Consider the following 17531-nt stretch of genomic DNA (forward strand, 5'->3'; position numbering starts at 1 on the left):
ATCAGTTTTAAATACCTTGAGGGGTGTAGTTTCTTAGATGGGGTCACTTTTATGGAGTTTCTACTCTAGGGTTGCATCAGGGGGGTTCAAATGGGACATGGTGAAAAAACAGTCCAGCAAAATCTGCCTTCCAAAAACCGTATGGCATTCTTTTCCTTCTGCACCCTGCCGTGTGCCCGTACAGTAGTTTACGACCACATATGGGGTGTTTCTGTAAACTACAGAATCAGGGCCATAAATATTGAGTTTTGTTTGGCTGTTAACCCTTGCTTTGTAAATGTAAAAAAAATATTAAAATGGAAAATCTGCCAAAAAAGTGAAATTTTTAAATTGTATCTCTATTTTCCATTCATTCTTGTGGAACACGTAAAGGGTTAACAAAGTTTTTAAAATCAGTTTTGAATACCTTGAGGGGTGTAGTTTATAGAATGGGGTCATTTTTGGGTGGTTTCGATTATGTAAGCCTCGCAAAGTGACTTCAGACCTGAACTGGTCCCTAAAAATTGGGTTTTTGAAAATTTCTGAAAAATTTCAAGTTTTGCTTCTAAACTTCTAAGCCTTGTAACATCCCCCAAAAATAAAGTATCATTCCCAAAATGATCCAAACATGAAGTAGACATATGGGGAATGTAAAGTAATAACTATTTTTGGAGGTATTACTATGAAGTATAGAAGTAGAGAAATTGAAACTTGGAAATTAGCAATTTTTAAAAAAAAATTGGTAAATTTGGTATTTTTTTTATAAATAAAATATATATTTTTTTACTTAATTTTACCAGTGTCATGAAGTACAATATGTGACGAAAAAACAATCTCAGAATGGCCTGGATAAGTCAAAGCGTTTTAAAGTTATCAGCACTTAAAGTGACACTGGTCAGATTTGCAAAAAATGGCCAAGTCCTTAAGGTGAAATAGGGCTGAGTCCTTAAGGGGTTAAAAAAAAAAAGGGATTTTTTTTTTTAATGGGACAAACTCTTACTGTGCTGCTCCTCTGTTATTTCTCATGCAATATGTATAGACCCACTTTACTGACAATGTGGGTGGTAATGCCCAGCTGTCCATATTATTCATACATTTCCGTGACTAATAACAGTGGAACAGCAAAATACAGAGTTGAAAGATGCTCCAGAATTATTTATGGGGCAAACAGACATTTCAAGAGAACTGTGGAGTAAGGATAAAGAAACGAGAAACGGTTTGAGGAATTTCCACTTCTTGTCCCGGCAGAGGTACATCTCAATAAGGGGGAAAACGCAAGAATCAGTAACTGTGCTGAGTTAAATAATGGATAAAAGTGATCACGCAGAAGAGCCTGACAGTCTGGGCTGTAATGTGATGTGCCAGTATTTTCTGTTGTGTTGACAAGGATTTTCTAGTTGGTAATGGGATCAGAACTACATGTCCCAGAAGTTCTTTAAAGTATCAGGATCAGCATCATGAACTTTAAATTCAAATGAGTCAAATATACACCTGTGTCCTGATGTACATTGTAAATACTTGTGTACAAGCATTAAAGAACGATCAGATATAAATTTTGTTCTAGAAATCTACAGATTATAAAGATATTCCCGTATGAACAAACTGCATAGGGGATAACTGTTAGATCAGTTGGGGTCTGACCACAAGATTGGAGCGGTGGTTGAGCATGTGCGTTGTCGCTCCATTCAAACCCCATGGAACCGCCAGAGATAGCATTGTGCTGTACTGATTTAATAGTCATCCCCTATCCAGTGCACAAATGCTTCTTCCATTGCAACAAGCAGAGAAAATAACTGCGAATAAATAAATAAATAAAAATAATAAAAAGAAGTTCAAACCCAGCCCATGGGTTTGCCATGCCTTGAATCCCTATAGCACTGACATATTCCACAGCGCTTCACACACATTATCATTGATTGCTGTTCCCAGCAGGGCTCACAATCTAAGTTCCCTATCAATATGTTTTTGGAGTGTGGGAGGAAACCGGAGTCACCCCACGCAAACACGGGGAGAACATACAAACTCCATGTAGATTTTGTCCTTGGTCGGATTCAAAACCTAGAACCCCATCATCTTACGAACACTCGTTCCAGATAATTAGCCCATGTAAAAGGGGCCGCAGATCACCTGATGAACAAGCAAAACACTTATTCATCGAGTGAAATAATTGTTGGTGCGGACGTCTGAATCATCATTTCTGGGCAACAGATCGTGCTGTCTAAACGGCACTCAGAAACAATGAATCTGTATGAGGACAAGAGATGACAGTCAGACGCCATACAGTGGAGGTGATCACGGCATGTGAATACTGCGCTCTATTGAAAAGCAGGAAAGAACGCTTCCTTCACGTCAATCACCTGCTCCACCGGGCTGTGTAAATCCAGCCTAAATCTCTATGTACCAGAGGTCACTGACCTAAATCAGTGTTTTTAAGCCTTGCACACCCCTAGTCAAAAACATTACCATTAAGGCTATGACCATGAACGGTAATGCACCTCTTAAATGCACAACCACTTGATATATAACTGCCCAGTGATCTGAGCCCTTGCTTTAACCTCTTTTGAAAGTGCAGAAGATGGTTTTAAAAGGACATCTAAGGAGACAATACCAGAGGCCACAATTCAATGCAACTTTGGAAGGGCTCACTTATAGTATAGTATTGGTGTAGAAGTAATCCCTGTTTAAAAGGATTATCCTACTGTGCAGCCACAAATCAGCCGTGCGATGCATAGCGGTGACTAACACTGAAGTCCTTCTCATTTTGTGTGCGCTCAAGAATCTGATTTAACCATCACACAGCCGGTTTGTGGGACCACATCTGTTCCAGAGTGAATATAAAGATAAAAATTACTGGTTAAAATACAGTCTTTTATACTATGGATGCATTACTTTAGTTTATAGGGGTGATCGCAGTCTCTTTAAAGTTGTTTATGTGTTTTAGGTTTCATATAATAAATAAAACCCAAGAAAACTCAATTCTTAAAATGATGCCATAAACTAACTTACTTCTTCTTTTTCCGACATCTCCTTTTGAGGTTGCAGCTTCATTAAGGAGGACCATTCCCATGGTTATTGCCGCATCTAAAAATGTTGTTAAGGAATCTCTAGAAAGTGATCTTTAACAGAGCAAGTAAAATCCACAATCAAGTCTACAGAATATGAACAGAAATTAAAGGGGTTTTCCAAGATGTTAATACTGATGACCTATCCTCATGGTAGGTCATCCGTATCTGATCAGTGGGAATCCGACGCCCTCGCCGATCAGCTGTTCAAGAAGTCAGCGGCGCTCACAGTAGCACTGCGACCTTCTAACAGCTTTCCATAGGACAGTGAGGACACGTTCATTGGTCACGTGGTCTGGGCGCAGCTCAGCCCCATTCAAATGAATGAAGGCTGAGCATGATACCAAGCACAGCCGATATACAATGTATGCTGCTGTGCTTGGTAAACATAGAGAAGGCCGCGGAGCTCACAGGAGCGCTGCTGACTTCTCAAACAGCAACCAGGGTGTCGGACCCCCCACTGATCAGATACTGATGACCTATCCTGAGGACAAAGAGAGGCAGTATACGAGTGTTAGGGACCCACCAACACGTTTGATCAAATATGTGCACTAAGAGCTTCCATTGACTCTTTTATATAGAATGATCCCCATTTCTTAGCTCTATTGTTTGTATGTATAATGGTGTGCAGCCATTTTCTTTTTTATAATCATGTTTGCCTCATGGATATGCACCTGTGATTCTGAAGGTTCTAGTCAAAATTTTATTGTAGTATTACTATCCTGAGGTCAGGTCATCATTTTTAAAATATTGGAAAACCCTTTTCTAAATTACACTTTCATGTTTACACGCAGAAGAAAAAGTGAACAAAAAGTTAATAACATTTTTATATCTTGGTACTGTAAATGGGGATGAACACAAATCATGGTATCCAAGGGATTTCTATCTTCTTAACTGCTCAAAGGACATATTTGTTAAAGGTCTTGACTTGAAAATTAACTATATGTGTCTGAATGCTTACCAGTTTCATTATATTTTCCAGGTCTGTTATGTACCTTTGTTTTGATGCTGCTAGGGCTTTCTGTGGGTAGGATTGCACATGTAATGGACTAAAGTTTCCATGATTGCTCTCACATACATTTCCTCTATTTACAGCTGCCTGCGTGCTCTTTCTATTACAATGTGTAAGGTAGGGTTATAATTCCTTCCTGTCTGCTCTGCTATTCTTTTGCTCACTGAATATGGATTATCTTGTTTATTGTTTGATTGCTGGACATGTTTATACAGGCAATGATTGGAAATGTGCATTCGCACAAACTATCTTTTGGGCGATCACTGCCCTGTGTAAATGGGTCTTAAGTGCTGTTGTAAACAACGGGTCAAATTTCTACATGTATTTAAACCAGAAAAGTTTGGGTGAAAACCATATTTATGAAGACGATTGTCCACTTTTTCTTATGGATATGTCCAATGTCATCTCCACTGAGCCCTCTGATATGCAGTGCTACTGTACATGAATAACACTGTTGCCCAGACTCCATTCTCACACATATTCCTACATTGTGCACCAAAAGACTTGCACTAGAATACATTGAGATGACTCATCCTGGAGTCCTCTCGATTATATGGGCATACTCATGAGTCCTTTTAATATGTTCCAGTGCTAGTTTGCAGGTGCACAATGAAGGAAAGTTGGTGAGTACGAATATGTATATTAGTGATCTGGAGTCAGGGGCTGTACTGTACTTCATAGGGCCTAAAGGAGGTGACAGACTCCCTTTAACAAGGAAATTTCCCATTGAATGGCTACAAGTAGAGTTTCTTGAAAACTGTAAGAAACTGATAAAGAAAGAATATTAGAAAATTGTATAATTTCTTTCTTTATATGAAGAATACTATTTATTTGTTGAATTAGAATACCCTTTAAGAATCTTCACGGGCCCATACAATTAGACATTCAGTCCTAAACTATGTTCCCTGGTCCTTCACATTGGTGTACGAATATAACATACAGTGAAACATACGCCAACAGTCCACCTATTTGAGAGGCCATCCCCTTTTCCAGACCAGGTTTCCAGTTTCATCATACATTATATTGCCCATCTACTTTGGGAAGACCACTACTTAGAAGTCTACTCTTCAATACAATTTCGGGTGCCTAAAAGAGATTTCACTGTAAATTTTAAGATCAAATATCAGACTACAGATTTAAGTGTGAAAATGATATATCTACAAATTGGATGGTAAAGTGCTTGAGATACTCAGAGTACCAAGAAAACCTATTAGCTTTGTTATACTAAATCCTTCTTATACCCAACTGCACAGGGCTCTAATAATCAACAGAACCAGTCACTTCAATAATCGATCAATAGATTAAAATTATACAGAGAAGATGATGCTACGTTATTAATGCAGATCCCAAATTTGCTCATCTTCAGATGAACGCTCAATGAACAGATGACAGATGGTTCTAGTCCTGAAGACACGTGATTCATTATCTGATTCTAGATGCTTCGCTCCAGTATCGATCATCATTATGTTATTGGCAGATGATAAGATTTGCACTTTAATAAGGCAAAATATCATCTGGCTTGTAGAAAGATGTTACAGTAACCAGGGTGTTGTGTGTCAGACTTCGTCTCCTTGTGACGCTCTTTTCAGAAAAAAGAAAATAGATCACTAAATCGATATCAGAAATCTGGAAGGAAGCAAACACTGGGCCGTAACAATGTTCTACGATGTGGTAGGCTATTTGAAATGCACATTACTAGGATGCAATATCTACAGCAATGGAAAAACCAAGCAGTTCTCGTTTGCTCTCCATTCAAAATACTAAAAACACAAAATCACCATTAGAAGCTTGTTGCTAAAGACTACCATGTGTGTTACTAGATATGGGCTGCTATGATGAATGTTAATTGTCTGACCTTTTCTAAGGCCTCCCCCACTATCTCATCTGGATATTCCTTCTCTAGGAACAGTTCTCTCATTCTCATTCTTGGTCAGAAAATTAGACAGACAGACCTTTCTTGATAATCAGATGGTAGAGAGGAAGAAAAAAAAAATCCCAAACAACCAATGAGATCAATAGTAGGATTATCCTTCCTTTTAATGATGACTATAGAATAATACTAAAAATAGTAAGAACACACTGGCATCACATATTAAATGATAAAGTGATAGGTCATCTTCTACCTACATCTCCGCAGGTTACGTTTACCAAGGCACCCAATTTGGGCATCAAAATAGCTCCCTCTGTCAAATCTAAAAATAAGAAGAAAATCCTTCTGGGTACCTGGATGGATCTAAAGGGATTTTTCAAATGTGGGAAATGTATGGCGTGCAAAATCAATAGTAAACCTCGTAAGACTACAACAGTCTCTTCCACACAAAATGCATTTGTCTGGCAGATAAAGGACTGCCTTACGTGTAACTCTACCGGTGTTGTCTACCTGATCCAGTGTCAATGCAATAGTATAATTGGTAGAACCAAACGACTACAAAAGACGAGATTGGCTGAACACATAGCCAACATTAGAAAAGGCTGAGAGAAACACTTTCTGTCTAAACACTACAAAGAAGTCCATAACAGCGACCCAACCAATCTCATTTTCATGGCACTGGAAAAGGTAGACCAGCACTGGAGAGGAGGGAACTTTATTAAACAGATGTCAAGGATGGAATCCCGACGGATATATGAATTTGGGACTCTGCTACCAGCAGGGTTAAAGTTGGAGCACTTCGGCTTTTTGTAGGTGGGTGCCCCTGGTCCGATGGGGGGTCGCATGTCTGGCTGTTTATCGGTACTGTGACGCCCCCTCGGCCTGGGGCCCCCACCCTCTTCACCGTCTAGGCCCATCTCTGAATTCACCCTTAAGTGTATGTAATGTTATCACCGATTGTAATATCTGAATGATTTGATCTATGTACCCATTTGTCAATCAGGATATGACATAATACTGATTTTCCACCATGTTTTATGTTGATGCTGAAATCAACTTGAACTGCCCACATATTTGAATAACATTTAATCTGGTGTTTTAAACAATAAAAAATAAAAAAGTAATAAACAAAGAAAAATCACAAAAAATCGCAAAGAAAACGCATGAAAGAAGAACCATACTAAAGATAGATACTGTAGAAACCTAACGCTGAACAAGATCTGATATCTATCATTGATATTGTAAACTATAGTATCTGATGCAGACAGTATATAAAAGAAGAAAAATTGCAATAAATAAATTGCAAATAAACCGCAATGAATGTTCCTTAAAAAAATTGAAAACATGCAATCCAAAATTTCGGATCCGGCTTCCATGTATTGACTCCACCTTTACCTAGCATATAAGATGGATGCAGACAGGTGTAGCGTAACCACTGAGGAAGGGGTAGTGACATCCCGAAACGCGTCTGGTAACGCCGAACACCTGTTGAAATACTTCCAGTTGCATGGCCATGCAGACATCATCGTAAAAGAATTTGAAAAAACTGGGCTTTGACTCTATATACTAGAGACGTTAGTTCCGGACGAGACAGAAATCCCCTAAGTGTGATCCCGCGAGAGTTTGTCAATACAGACCTCGATAACACCTATTCGAGGAGTGCGACGCGAGACGCCGGAGCTTTCCCGCACCGCTCGCCCCTCAGCAACACCAGCGGAGACGCCATGAATAACTCCTGAAGGAAAGAGGTAAGCGGCTGAATAGCCGACACTACCATCTGTCACAATCTGACTAAATCATATATGATCACTACTGATGCTATTACCCTTCGGATTGTATCAGTAACAACACTACTTGCATCCTTTGCGATTATTTTTGTCGACATAACATCAACCTTCCAGGCTCCATAAGGAAACAAAGAGCAATATATGCACTTGTATGGTAAAAGCGATCATTATTTTTATTACGGACTCTCATAATGGCGCACACTATTTGCCCCCTTTTTGAACATTGCGATTTATTTGATTTAATTGATTTTATATTGATTTTATAGTGTCTGATATCATTATATTTATATAATAAATGTGAGTTTGATGTTAGAGTGCTTGCCCAACACATTTTTACTTTAGCTTTCTCCTCTTTTGAGAGGTAGGGTGTCCTCTCTATTGGGTTGGTAGCAACATACCATAGGTAATAGGGAGTGAGCCACCACTACAACAGAGTACTACTTAAATTGAGTAAGGGATTGTCCACACCTACCGGGTACTTGCCACTGCAAAGATTACCCTGCTCTACCAAACCCCTCATCTTATGCAGGGCTGCACCACCGATGAGGCTAGGTGAGGCGATCGCCTCAGGCAGTACCAGGTAGGGGCAAGAGGGCCATGGGCAATGAGCTCTTTCATTGTGGCAAAGGGGTTATGTTAAGAAATTGCTATGGGGGGCGGGGGCTCGCTTTCAGTTTTCGCCTGTGGTCACAGAAGGTCTAGGTGCACCCCTGATCTTATGTCTATGGGTGAATGGGGTGAGCAGTTGTTAGACACCTTGGACACATCCCACAGGTGGGTTGGCTGATTATTTTGTGTCTGAAAAATGGATGGGCAGTGCAGACAGATGGGATTTTTAAAGGGCATCTGTCAGCAGATTTGTACCTATGAAAATGGCATTGCGCGCCATTGCCCGCGGCATGTAAAGTGTTAAAACAGCCTGGATCAGCACTCCTTCCGGTCCGGGCAGTTAGAGCAGGGCCGCGGCTCTCATGTGAGGGGACCTGGGGAGCTGTGCAGCACTTAGACTAGGCCGCCGTAAAAAAGCGGCGGCCCAGCCTAAAGCCCCTTAGTGACCGCCGTAAAAAGGCGTATGGGTGGTCACTAAGGGGTTAAACTCACCTGCTGAGGTCACAAGACTCCTACCCGTACCAGTCCTATGCATAAAAGGGTATCTATTATTCTGTGTCCATAATTATATAGAGTAAAAGACAATGGGGGAATTTATCATGAGGGGGAAATTTGAAGTCAGTTTTGCTTGAGTCTGTGTTGGAGAACTTTATGCCACATTTATCAAATGTCTCATGTTGCTTGATAAATTTGTCTTATCCTCATCACTTTTGTCTAGAGAAGCTTCTCCAATTTTCCTGCTCCACCCTCCTCCTGGAGTGAGATTGCGTTTTTTTTGCAACATTTTTTTTTAACTCTTAATACAAAACTGGAGTGAGTGGTGTAAAAATACAAAAAGCCACAAAATTCTGCGCAATGCAAAAAGTCGCAAAAGCCCTATTTTTGTGACTTTCACACCAAAATTCTGGAGTGACGGTATAATAAATCAGGGCCAATAAGTGTTACAGCTCCACACATGGCAGAACAATGTGCACCTTCTGCATATGTCAATTTACTGAATATGTCCTGTAGGTGGTAGAATGGGAGTGAATACCTGTACTCCAGATGTAGGGAGCCCTCCAGCCCCCTTTTCTCCTATACTGATTCAGGCAACAGCCAAAAGTGCAGATAAGATGGAACAGAAAGAATGTCACTGGTCAAAGTCTGCTTGTAATTTTTACGTGGTTGGCATTGATGAATACATATAGTAGTACATATAGTTAGAAGAATTGTATCAGTGGGCCCAAATTCAAGCCTTTATGTTAAAGGGCATCTGTCAGCAGATTTGAACCTATGAACCTAACTCACCTGTTGTATGTGTGCTTGGCAGCTGAAGACATCTGTGTTGGGCCCATGTTCATAAATTACATATATATATATCGCATTGCTGAGAAAAGGTATTTATAATATATGCAAATGAGCCTCTAGGAGCAACAGGGGCGTTGTCATTACACCTAGAGGCTCAGCTCTCTCTCTAACTGCCACACCCACTGCACTTTGATTGACAGGACCAGACTATGTAAACGTCATCACACCTAGTCCTGTCAATCAAAATGGAAAGGAAGCAGAAGTTGCAGAGAAAGAGGAGCTTCTAGGTGTAATGACAACGCCCCCGTTGCTCCTAGAGGCTCATTTGCATATATTAAAGCTTCATTTTTCTCAGCAATGAGGGCACATATGGGACCAACACAGATGCCTTCAGCTGCCAAGTGCACATGTAACAGGTCAGCCAGTGTCATAGGTACCATTCTGCTGACAGATTGCCTTTAACCCGTAGGATACCAGCGCCGTAGAGCTATGGTGCTGTGTTCACCTGGTCCCCGAGCGAAATCGCTCGGTGACCGGGTGATGATGGCTGCTCAGGACGGCAGGCAGCCATCTTCCCAAGGGGGAGAGGGAGGTTTTTCCGCCCCCGTGCAGCATCGATCGCTGCGATTGGACCATTTCTGCAGACCGGCAAATCGCAGCTCCGGATGATTTTTCATTCATCCAGTAAGCTGCAGGGGGTTGGAAAAGGGTTTGTACAGGGGTGACTGGTGCTGAACTTGGGGAACAACGCTCCAGCCAATGGCAGCACTACAGCTGCACAGGAAAGGGCAGATCCTCCATTCTAGCTGGTGACTGCATGCAGAGCGGACCTGTGTCCCTCTGTGCTGTATCTGACCTGCTGGGATTTGTGGTTCCACACCACTGCGCTTTATCAGCAATTCTACCTGCTGAAAGAGAGAAAAAAGAAGAAAATAAGAAGAACATCTGGAACTGCTGCGGTGATTTTTTTTCCCCCATTTGCAGCAGTTCTAGATCCCTAAACCACCCTCCGTCCCTATATGTGGATGGCACTGTTATGGGGGCATATGTGGATGGCACTGTTATGGGGGCATATGTGGATGGCACTGTTATGGGGGCATATGTGGATGGCACTGTTATGGGGGCATATGTGGATGGCACTGTTATGGGGGCATATGTGGATGGCACTGTTATGGGGGCATATGTGGATGGCACTGTTATGGGGCATATGTGGATGGCACTGTTATGGGGCATATGTGGATGGCACTGTTATGGGGGCATATGTGGATGGCACTGTTATGGGGGATCATTGTGGGGGCATCTGTGGATGGCACTGTTATGGGGGCATCTGTGGATGACACATATATAGCATCTTATGTGTCATCCACAGATCCCCCATAACAGTGTCCCTGTGTAGTAAATGGGGGCCGGCATCTGTTTCTACAATGGCAGCGCTGTACTACTTACAACTAACTTCTTGGCAGTCAGGAGGCCGGGTGGGCGCTCGTAGCGTAGCTCACTATGCTCACTGCGCCGCCTGCTTCATTCATAAAGTGGGCGGCGCAGGCGCAGTGAGCTACGCTACGAGCGCCCACCCGCCCGGCCTCCTGACTGCCAAGAAGTTAGTAGTAAGTAGTACAGCGCTAGATTTAAGAGGATTGGAATACTTTAAACAATAGCCACAAGTTAGATATGATTACCTTATACTACAGTGAGCGGGGCCTGGTGTAGTAGAATACAGTGACTGCACCGGGCCCCGCTGCCATTACAGAAACAGATGCCGGCCCCCAGCCCCTCCTCCCTCTCAGCATAATCACCGGACGGGCGCAGCATTTGCCCCATATGACGCACTGCTATTTTTCCACCACTTTTGGGGGGGGGGGGGGGAGGGGAAGTGCGTCTTATAGGGCGAAAAATACGGTACATCTGCACATTTTTTATTTTTTTTTCTGTGAAAAAAGACCTGAAGTTAGTGGTAGGTAGTTACTTATATATATAAGGCTTGAAAAAGGCTCTAGTACTGAGCCGAAACGTTGCACCGCATGGGTGATTAAAGGGATTAAAGGAGTTCTTATTTTTTCACTATACATTGGAGTGCTGTTCATTTTTCTGGACTATATATATATATATATATATATATATATATATATACATATAGAAACACAGAAATATAGTGTCAATTCTGGAGGAGCTGCTCAGCCCCTAACACTGTGGCGTGTCTTTCATTGGGGGAGCAGCCCCACCGCATGTGGACCGCAGTAATCGACTATCCCCAGCAAAATATGCATACAATGGAGGATGTCGGCGCGGTCCACATGCACCACAAGAGCAAACTACACAGAATGTAGCAAATAATCATATGAAACACAGAGAGAGAATGCACCAAACAGATATGCTACTGACTATACTGGGAAGTCATAAATGCAGGTATTAAAAGCTGAGACTTTCGCCAATATATTCCAGTCAGGAAAATATCGGAGCCCATCATGCACCACGTCACGGTCACTTAGCATGGCAGAGGGTCCTAACCACTGCTCTAACTATGGTGTGCATGATGGGCTCCGATATTTTCCTGACTGGAATATATTGGCGAAAGTCTCAGCTTTTAATACCTGCATTTATGACTTCCCAGTATAGTCAGTAGCATATCTGTTTGGTGCATTCTCTCTCTGTGTTTCATATGATTATTTGCTACATTCTGTGTAGTTTGCTTTTGCTCATTCATTTATGAATGAAGTAGGCGGCGCAGGCACGTGACGTCAGTCAGTGACGCTGCCGCTCGTCTGCCCGGCCGGCCTGCATTACGATAACAGTAGCCCTGTGAGTACAATATATTGAATGTTATACTACAGAGGGGGCAGCATGAATCATTATTAATTTAATTACACATTTTATAACTGTACTGGAGCGGCAATGGGGGGTCTGTGGATGACACTGTTATGGGGTGGGGGGGGGTCTGTGGATGGCACTGTTATGGGGTGGGGGGGTCTGTGGATGGCACTGTTATGGGGTGGGGGGGGTCTGTGGATGGCACTGTTATGGGGTGGGGGGGTCTATGGATGGCACTGTTATGGGGTGGGGGGGGTCTGTGGATGGCACTGTTATGGGGTGGGGGGGGGTCTGTGGATGGCACTGTTATGGGGTGGGGGGGGTCTGTGGATGGCACTGTTATGGGGTGGGGGGGTCTGTGGATGGCACTGTTATAGGATGGGGGGGTCTGTGGATGGCACTGTTATGGGGTGGAGGGGGGTCTGTGGATGGCACTGTTATGGGGTGGGGGGGTCTGTGGATGGCACTGTTATGGGGTGGGGGGGTCTGTGGATGGCACTGTTATAAAATGGTGGGGTCTGTGGATGGCACTGTTATGGGGTGGAAGGGGGTCTGTGGATGGCACTGTTATGGGGTGGGGGGTCTGTGGATGGCACTGTTATGGGGTGGGGGGTCCGTGGATGGCACTGTTATGGGGTGGGGGGGGGGTCTGTGGATGGCACTGTTATAGGATGGGGGGGGGTCTGTGGATGGCACTGTTATAGGATGGGGGGGGGGGGGGGTCTGTGGATGGCACTGTTATAGGATGGGGGATCTGTGGATGCCATCCACAGATCCCCCATAACAGTGCCATCCCCAGATCCCCCATTAACAGTGCCATCCCCAGATCCCCCATTAACAGTGCCATCCCCAGATCCCCCATTAACAGTGCCATCCCCAGATCCCCCATTAACAGTGCCATCCCCAGATCCCCCATTAACAGTGCCATCCCCATCTGGGGGGTTTCTTTGCTGGGCTGGACTTTTATAGCCCCCCCAAATTTTACTTGTATCCCTGTTCTCTAAAGGGGCGGTTTTAGGGGGCGGTCCTAGGGGTGGGTAGGGGCGTGACCAGGGGAGGGGGGGTGAGTTCCACCACCTTTTCTCTGAGAAAAAAAGCCCTGTATATATATATATATATATATATATATATATATATATATATATATATATATATATATATATATGGAAAAAAATTACCAGCAGCACCACCAAAACAGAAATCAAGTAGAGAGGGTGCAGGTCCGAGTATGGTAACTGGTGCTTACCCACTGATACGGAACAAAGAAATCGGACTGCACTCCAGTTGTGTCTTCAATGAAAAAAGGTTTATTCACCCATAAGTGGCACAAGCGACGTTTCGGCTCGCAATGAGCCTTTCTCAATGCTTGAGAAAGGCTCATTGCGAGCCGAAACGTCGCTTGTGCCACTTATGGGTGAATAAACCTTTTTTCATTGAAGACACAACTGGAGTGCAGTCCGATTTCTTTGTTCTATATATATATATATATATATATATATATATATAAATCAAATTTCAGTTAGTGTCAGTTTAGTATTTTGCACGAACGCACCATCTGCGTGCGTGCATTTTGAAACCACTGAGCACCGATCAGTAGTGTCCATTACTAATCGCATCTACTCATTTTTCACCGCTTTTTTTTTTGTGCAGAAGAAAAAAAAATTTTGCTAATTTTTTTTCTCCTTTTCTCCTTCTCCCTTTTTTCTCCTAAATTTAATTTCCAATTTATTACAAGCCGCTTCATGTGTGAAAGCACCTCATACACACCCCACACTAAATAAAGTTTTACATTACATATTTCACACGTTACACCCCAATAAAATAAAAATGGCCTGTCCGTCCCAACGAGTATACTCAGCTGAAGAGGCATACGCGTATATGAGTCGGCCAGTGAGGGAGAAGAGGATGCCATTTTCCTCTACTACTCTACCCCCTCATCATCATGTGATGAGGGACCCTCTAGAAGGCACCCCAGGGTAGCAGTGGAGACAGCCCCCCAGAGTGACCCCATATGGACCCCACTCCCTGAGGATTATCAGCACCAAATTCCTGAGTTTGTGGGCAGCTCAGGAATTCAGATAGATTGTTTGGGCTTCACAGAAATTGAATTTTTTTAAATCTTTTTCTCTGAAGATTTTATAAATTTGATGGGAACCCAAACAAATTTATACGCCCAGCAATTTATTTCCTAGAACCCCACAACACCATACGCTAGACCCCAAGGTTGGACCCCAGTAAATGCAGCAGAGATGATGACCTTTTGGGGGCTCTTGCTGCATATGGGCCTAGTAAAAAAAAAAAAGATTAATCAGTATTGGAGTGCGGATGTCTTGTACCACACTCCAATTTACAGTAATGCCATGGCCAGTAATAGATTCCAAGCAATTCTGAAATTTTGGATTTACAACATGCACAGTGCCCAACCCAGAATGACCATGCATTTGACTGTCAGAATGACCATGCATTTGTTCAAAATTAGGCCCATCCTTGACCACTTCAACGCAAAGTTCTCAGAAGTGTACACCCCAGAACAAAATGTCTGCTTAGACTAATCCCTATTACTTTTTAAAGCGAGGGTAAGATTCCGCCAGTACGTGCCCAGCAAGCGGGCAAGGTATGGCATAAAAATGTATAAAGTCTGTGAGAGTAGCTCTTGGTAAACTCATAAGTTCCGGGTTTACGAAGGGAGGGATACCCGGATTGAACCCCCAGAATGCCCCCTCGTCCTAGGAGTTAGTGGGAAGATAGTGTGGGACTTACTGCACCCACTGCTGGATAAGGGTTACCATCTCTACGTGGATAATTACTACACCAGTCTACCACTGTTCCAGTCCCTAGCTTCCAGAGGTACTGTGGCATGCGGCACAGTACGCACAAATCAGAGAGACCTCCCTAGATCCGTGGTAGGGCAACCACTAAGAAAAGGAGAAAGCAGTGCTCTCCTTCATCAGAACAAGTTGGCGGTTAAGTACAAGGACAAGAGGGATGTCCTTTTACTGACCACCATTCACAGTAACACCAGCTCCCCTGCCGCTGTACGAGGTACCACAACCACTGTACCCAAGCCAGACTGCATCCTGGACTACAATAAACACATGGGGGGGATCAAGTTCTGAAGCCCTACAATGCCACACGAAAAACAAAAGTGTGGTACAAAAAGCTAGCCTTACACATTGTACAGAGGGCGCTGTACAATGTGTTTGTGCTATTTAGATCTAGAGGCCATCCAAGAATATTCCTACAATTTCAAGAGGTGGTGATAAAGACCCTAATTTTTTCAAACCAAGCAATGGAGGGTCTCAGTACTTCTGTAAGTTACCGTGCCCGAGTTGTACCAAGGCAACATTTCCCTTGTGAAGTCCCCCAAAAAGAGAGAATGGGAAGGACCCAAAAAAGATGCAGGGTGTATTCCAAAAGGGGGATAAGGAAAGACACCATTCACCATTGCGAAACCTGCCCTGAAAAACCTAGCCTGTGCATCAAGGATTGTTTCAGAATCTATCACTCATGCATGGAATAATTTCATCCTTGAAGTACCCCATAATTTTACCACCTTATATCTGATTTAGTCCACATAGCTTACATATCCACTTTTCACCAACCACTACATATTCATTTTTGTAATACACCTGTTTGGTCAAAAGTGTCCTTTCCACCACTTTCCACAATGTGTGCTCTTTCCAAAATGGGGTCACTTTTTGGGGGTTTTAATTTTCTGGGGACCTCAGGAATTTTTTAACATGCGACATGTCACCTAAAATCTATGTCTGTTTATTCAGGCCTGCAAAATCCATATTTTGCAGTTTGTCTCTAGAGCCCTGCTGTGCGCCCATACAGCAGGCTACAAGCATATATGGGGTGCTACCCGAATGGGGAGAAAATGGGGAACACATAGGGGTGCATTTTCTCCTTTAACCCCTTGTGAAAGTGAAAAATTGGGGTCTGCTAGTAATTTTTCATTTTCACAAATATGTGCTTTGAAATCCTTTAACAAGGGTTTCTGCCTTCTGTAAGACACTTGTTTGCTGAAACGTTCCCTTTCCACCACTTAAAATGTTTGCACTTTGCCTCTAGAGCCATGCTGTGCGCCAATACAGCAGGCTACAAGCACATATGGGGTGTTGCCGGGGAATTGGGTAACAAAATGTGGGGTGCATTTTGTCCGGTTACCCCTTGTGAAAGTGAAAAATGTGGGTGTAAAGCTACTTTTTCTGGAAAAAAATGGTAATTTTTCATTTTCACAGCTAAGTATTTCCTAATTCTGTGAAACGCCTGATGGGTCAAAGTGCTCACTACACACCTTTAAATAGAAACATAGAATGTGTCGGCAGATAAGAACCATTTGGCCCATTTAGTCTGCCCAATATACTGAGTACTTTTATCCTGCAATCCATGTACTAGTTTAGTAGCTCTTCTCTGAACTCTCTCCAAAGTATCAATATCCTTCTGGAGATATGGTCTCCAGTACTGAGCACAATACTCCAAATGAGGTCTCACTAGTGCTCTGTAGAGCAGTATGAGCACCTCCCTCTTTCTACTGGTAATGTCTCTCCCTATACACCCAAGCATTCTGCTAGCATTTCCTGCTGCTCTATGACATTGTCTGCCTACCTTTAAGTCTTCTGAAATAATGAGCCCTAACTCCCTTTCCTCAGATACTGAGGTTAGGACTGTATCACTGATTTTATATTCTGCTCTTGGGTTTTTACGCCCCAGGTGCATTATCTTGCACTTATCAACATTAAATTTTAGTTGCCAGATTTTTGACCATTCCTCTAGTTTTCCTAAATCCTTTTCCATTTGGTGTATCCCTCCAGGAACATCAACCCTGTTACAAATCTTTGTGTCATCAGCAAAAAGACACACCTTACCATCGAGGCCTTCTGCAATTTCGCTGATAAAGATATTAAACAATATGGGTCCCAGAACAGATCCCTGAGGTACCCCACTGGTAACAAGACCTTGGTCTGAATATACTCCATTGACTACAACCCTCTGTTGCCTGTCCCTCAGCCACTGCCTAATCCATTCAACAATATGGGAGTCCAAGCCCAAAGACTGCAATTTATTGATAAGCCTTCTGTGTGGGACAGTATCAAAAGCCTTACTGAAGTCTA

The 17531-nt window shown here is 42.9% G+C and overlaps 1 protein-coding gene across 2 annotated transcripts in view; it reads right to left on the reverse strand.

Annotated features, from left to right (window-relative positions):
* TUSC3 (tumor suppressor candidate 3) overlaps positions 1-17531 on the reverse strand; it is a 357616-nt gene that overhangs the window by 22161 nt on the left and 317924 nt on the right. For both annotated transcript variants that reach the window (XM_040418803.1, XM_040418804.1), the window contains exon 8: positions 2986-3060. In XM_040418803.1, the coding sequence (XP_040274737.1) occupies positions 2986-3060 (75 nt within the window). The remainder of the gene's footprint in view (positions 1-2985; positions 3061-17531) is intronic.

Source organism: Bufo bufo, chromosome 2 (assembly GCF_905171765.1).
Source record: "Bufo bufo chromosome 2, aBufBuf1.1, whole genome shotgun sequence".
NCBI lineage: Eukaryota > Metazoa > Chordata > Amphibia > Anura > Bufonidae > Bufo > Bufo bufo.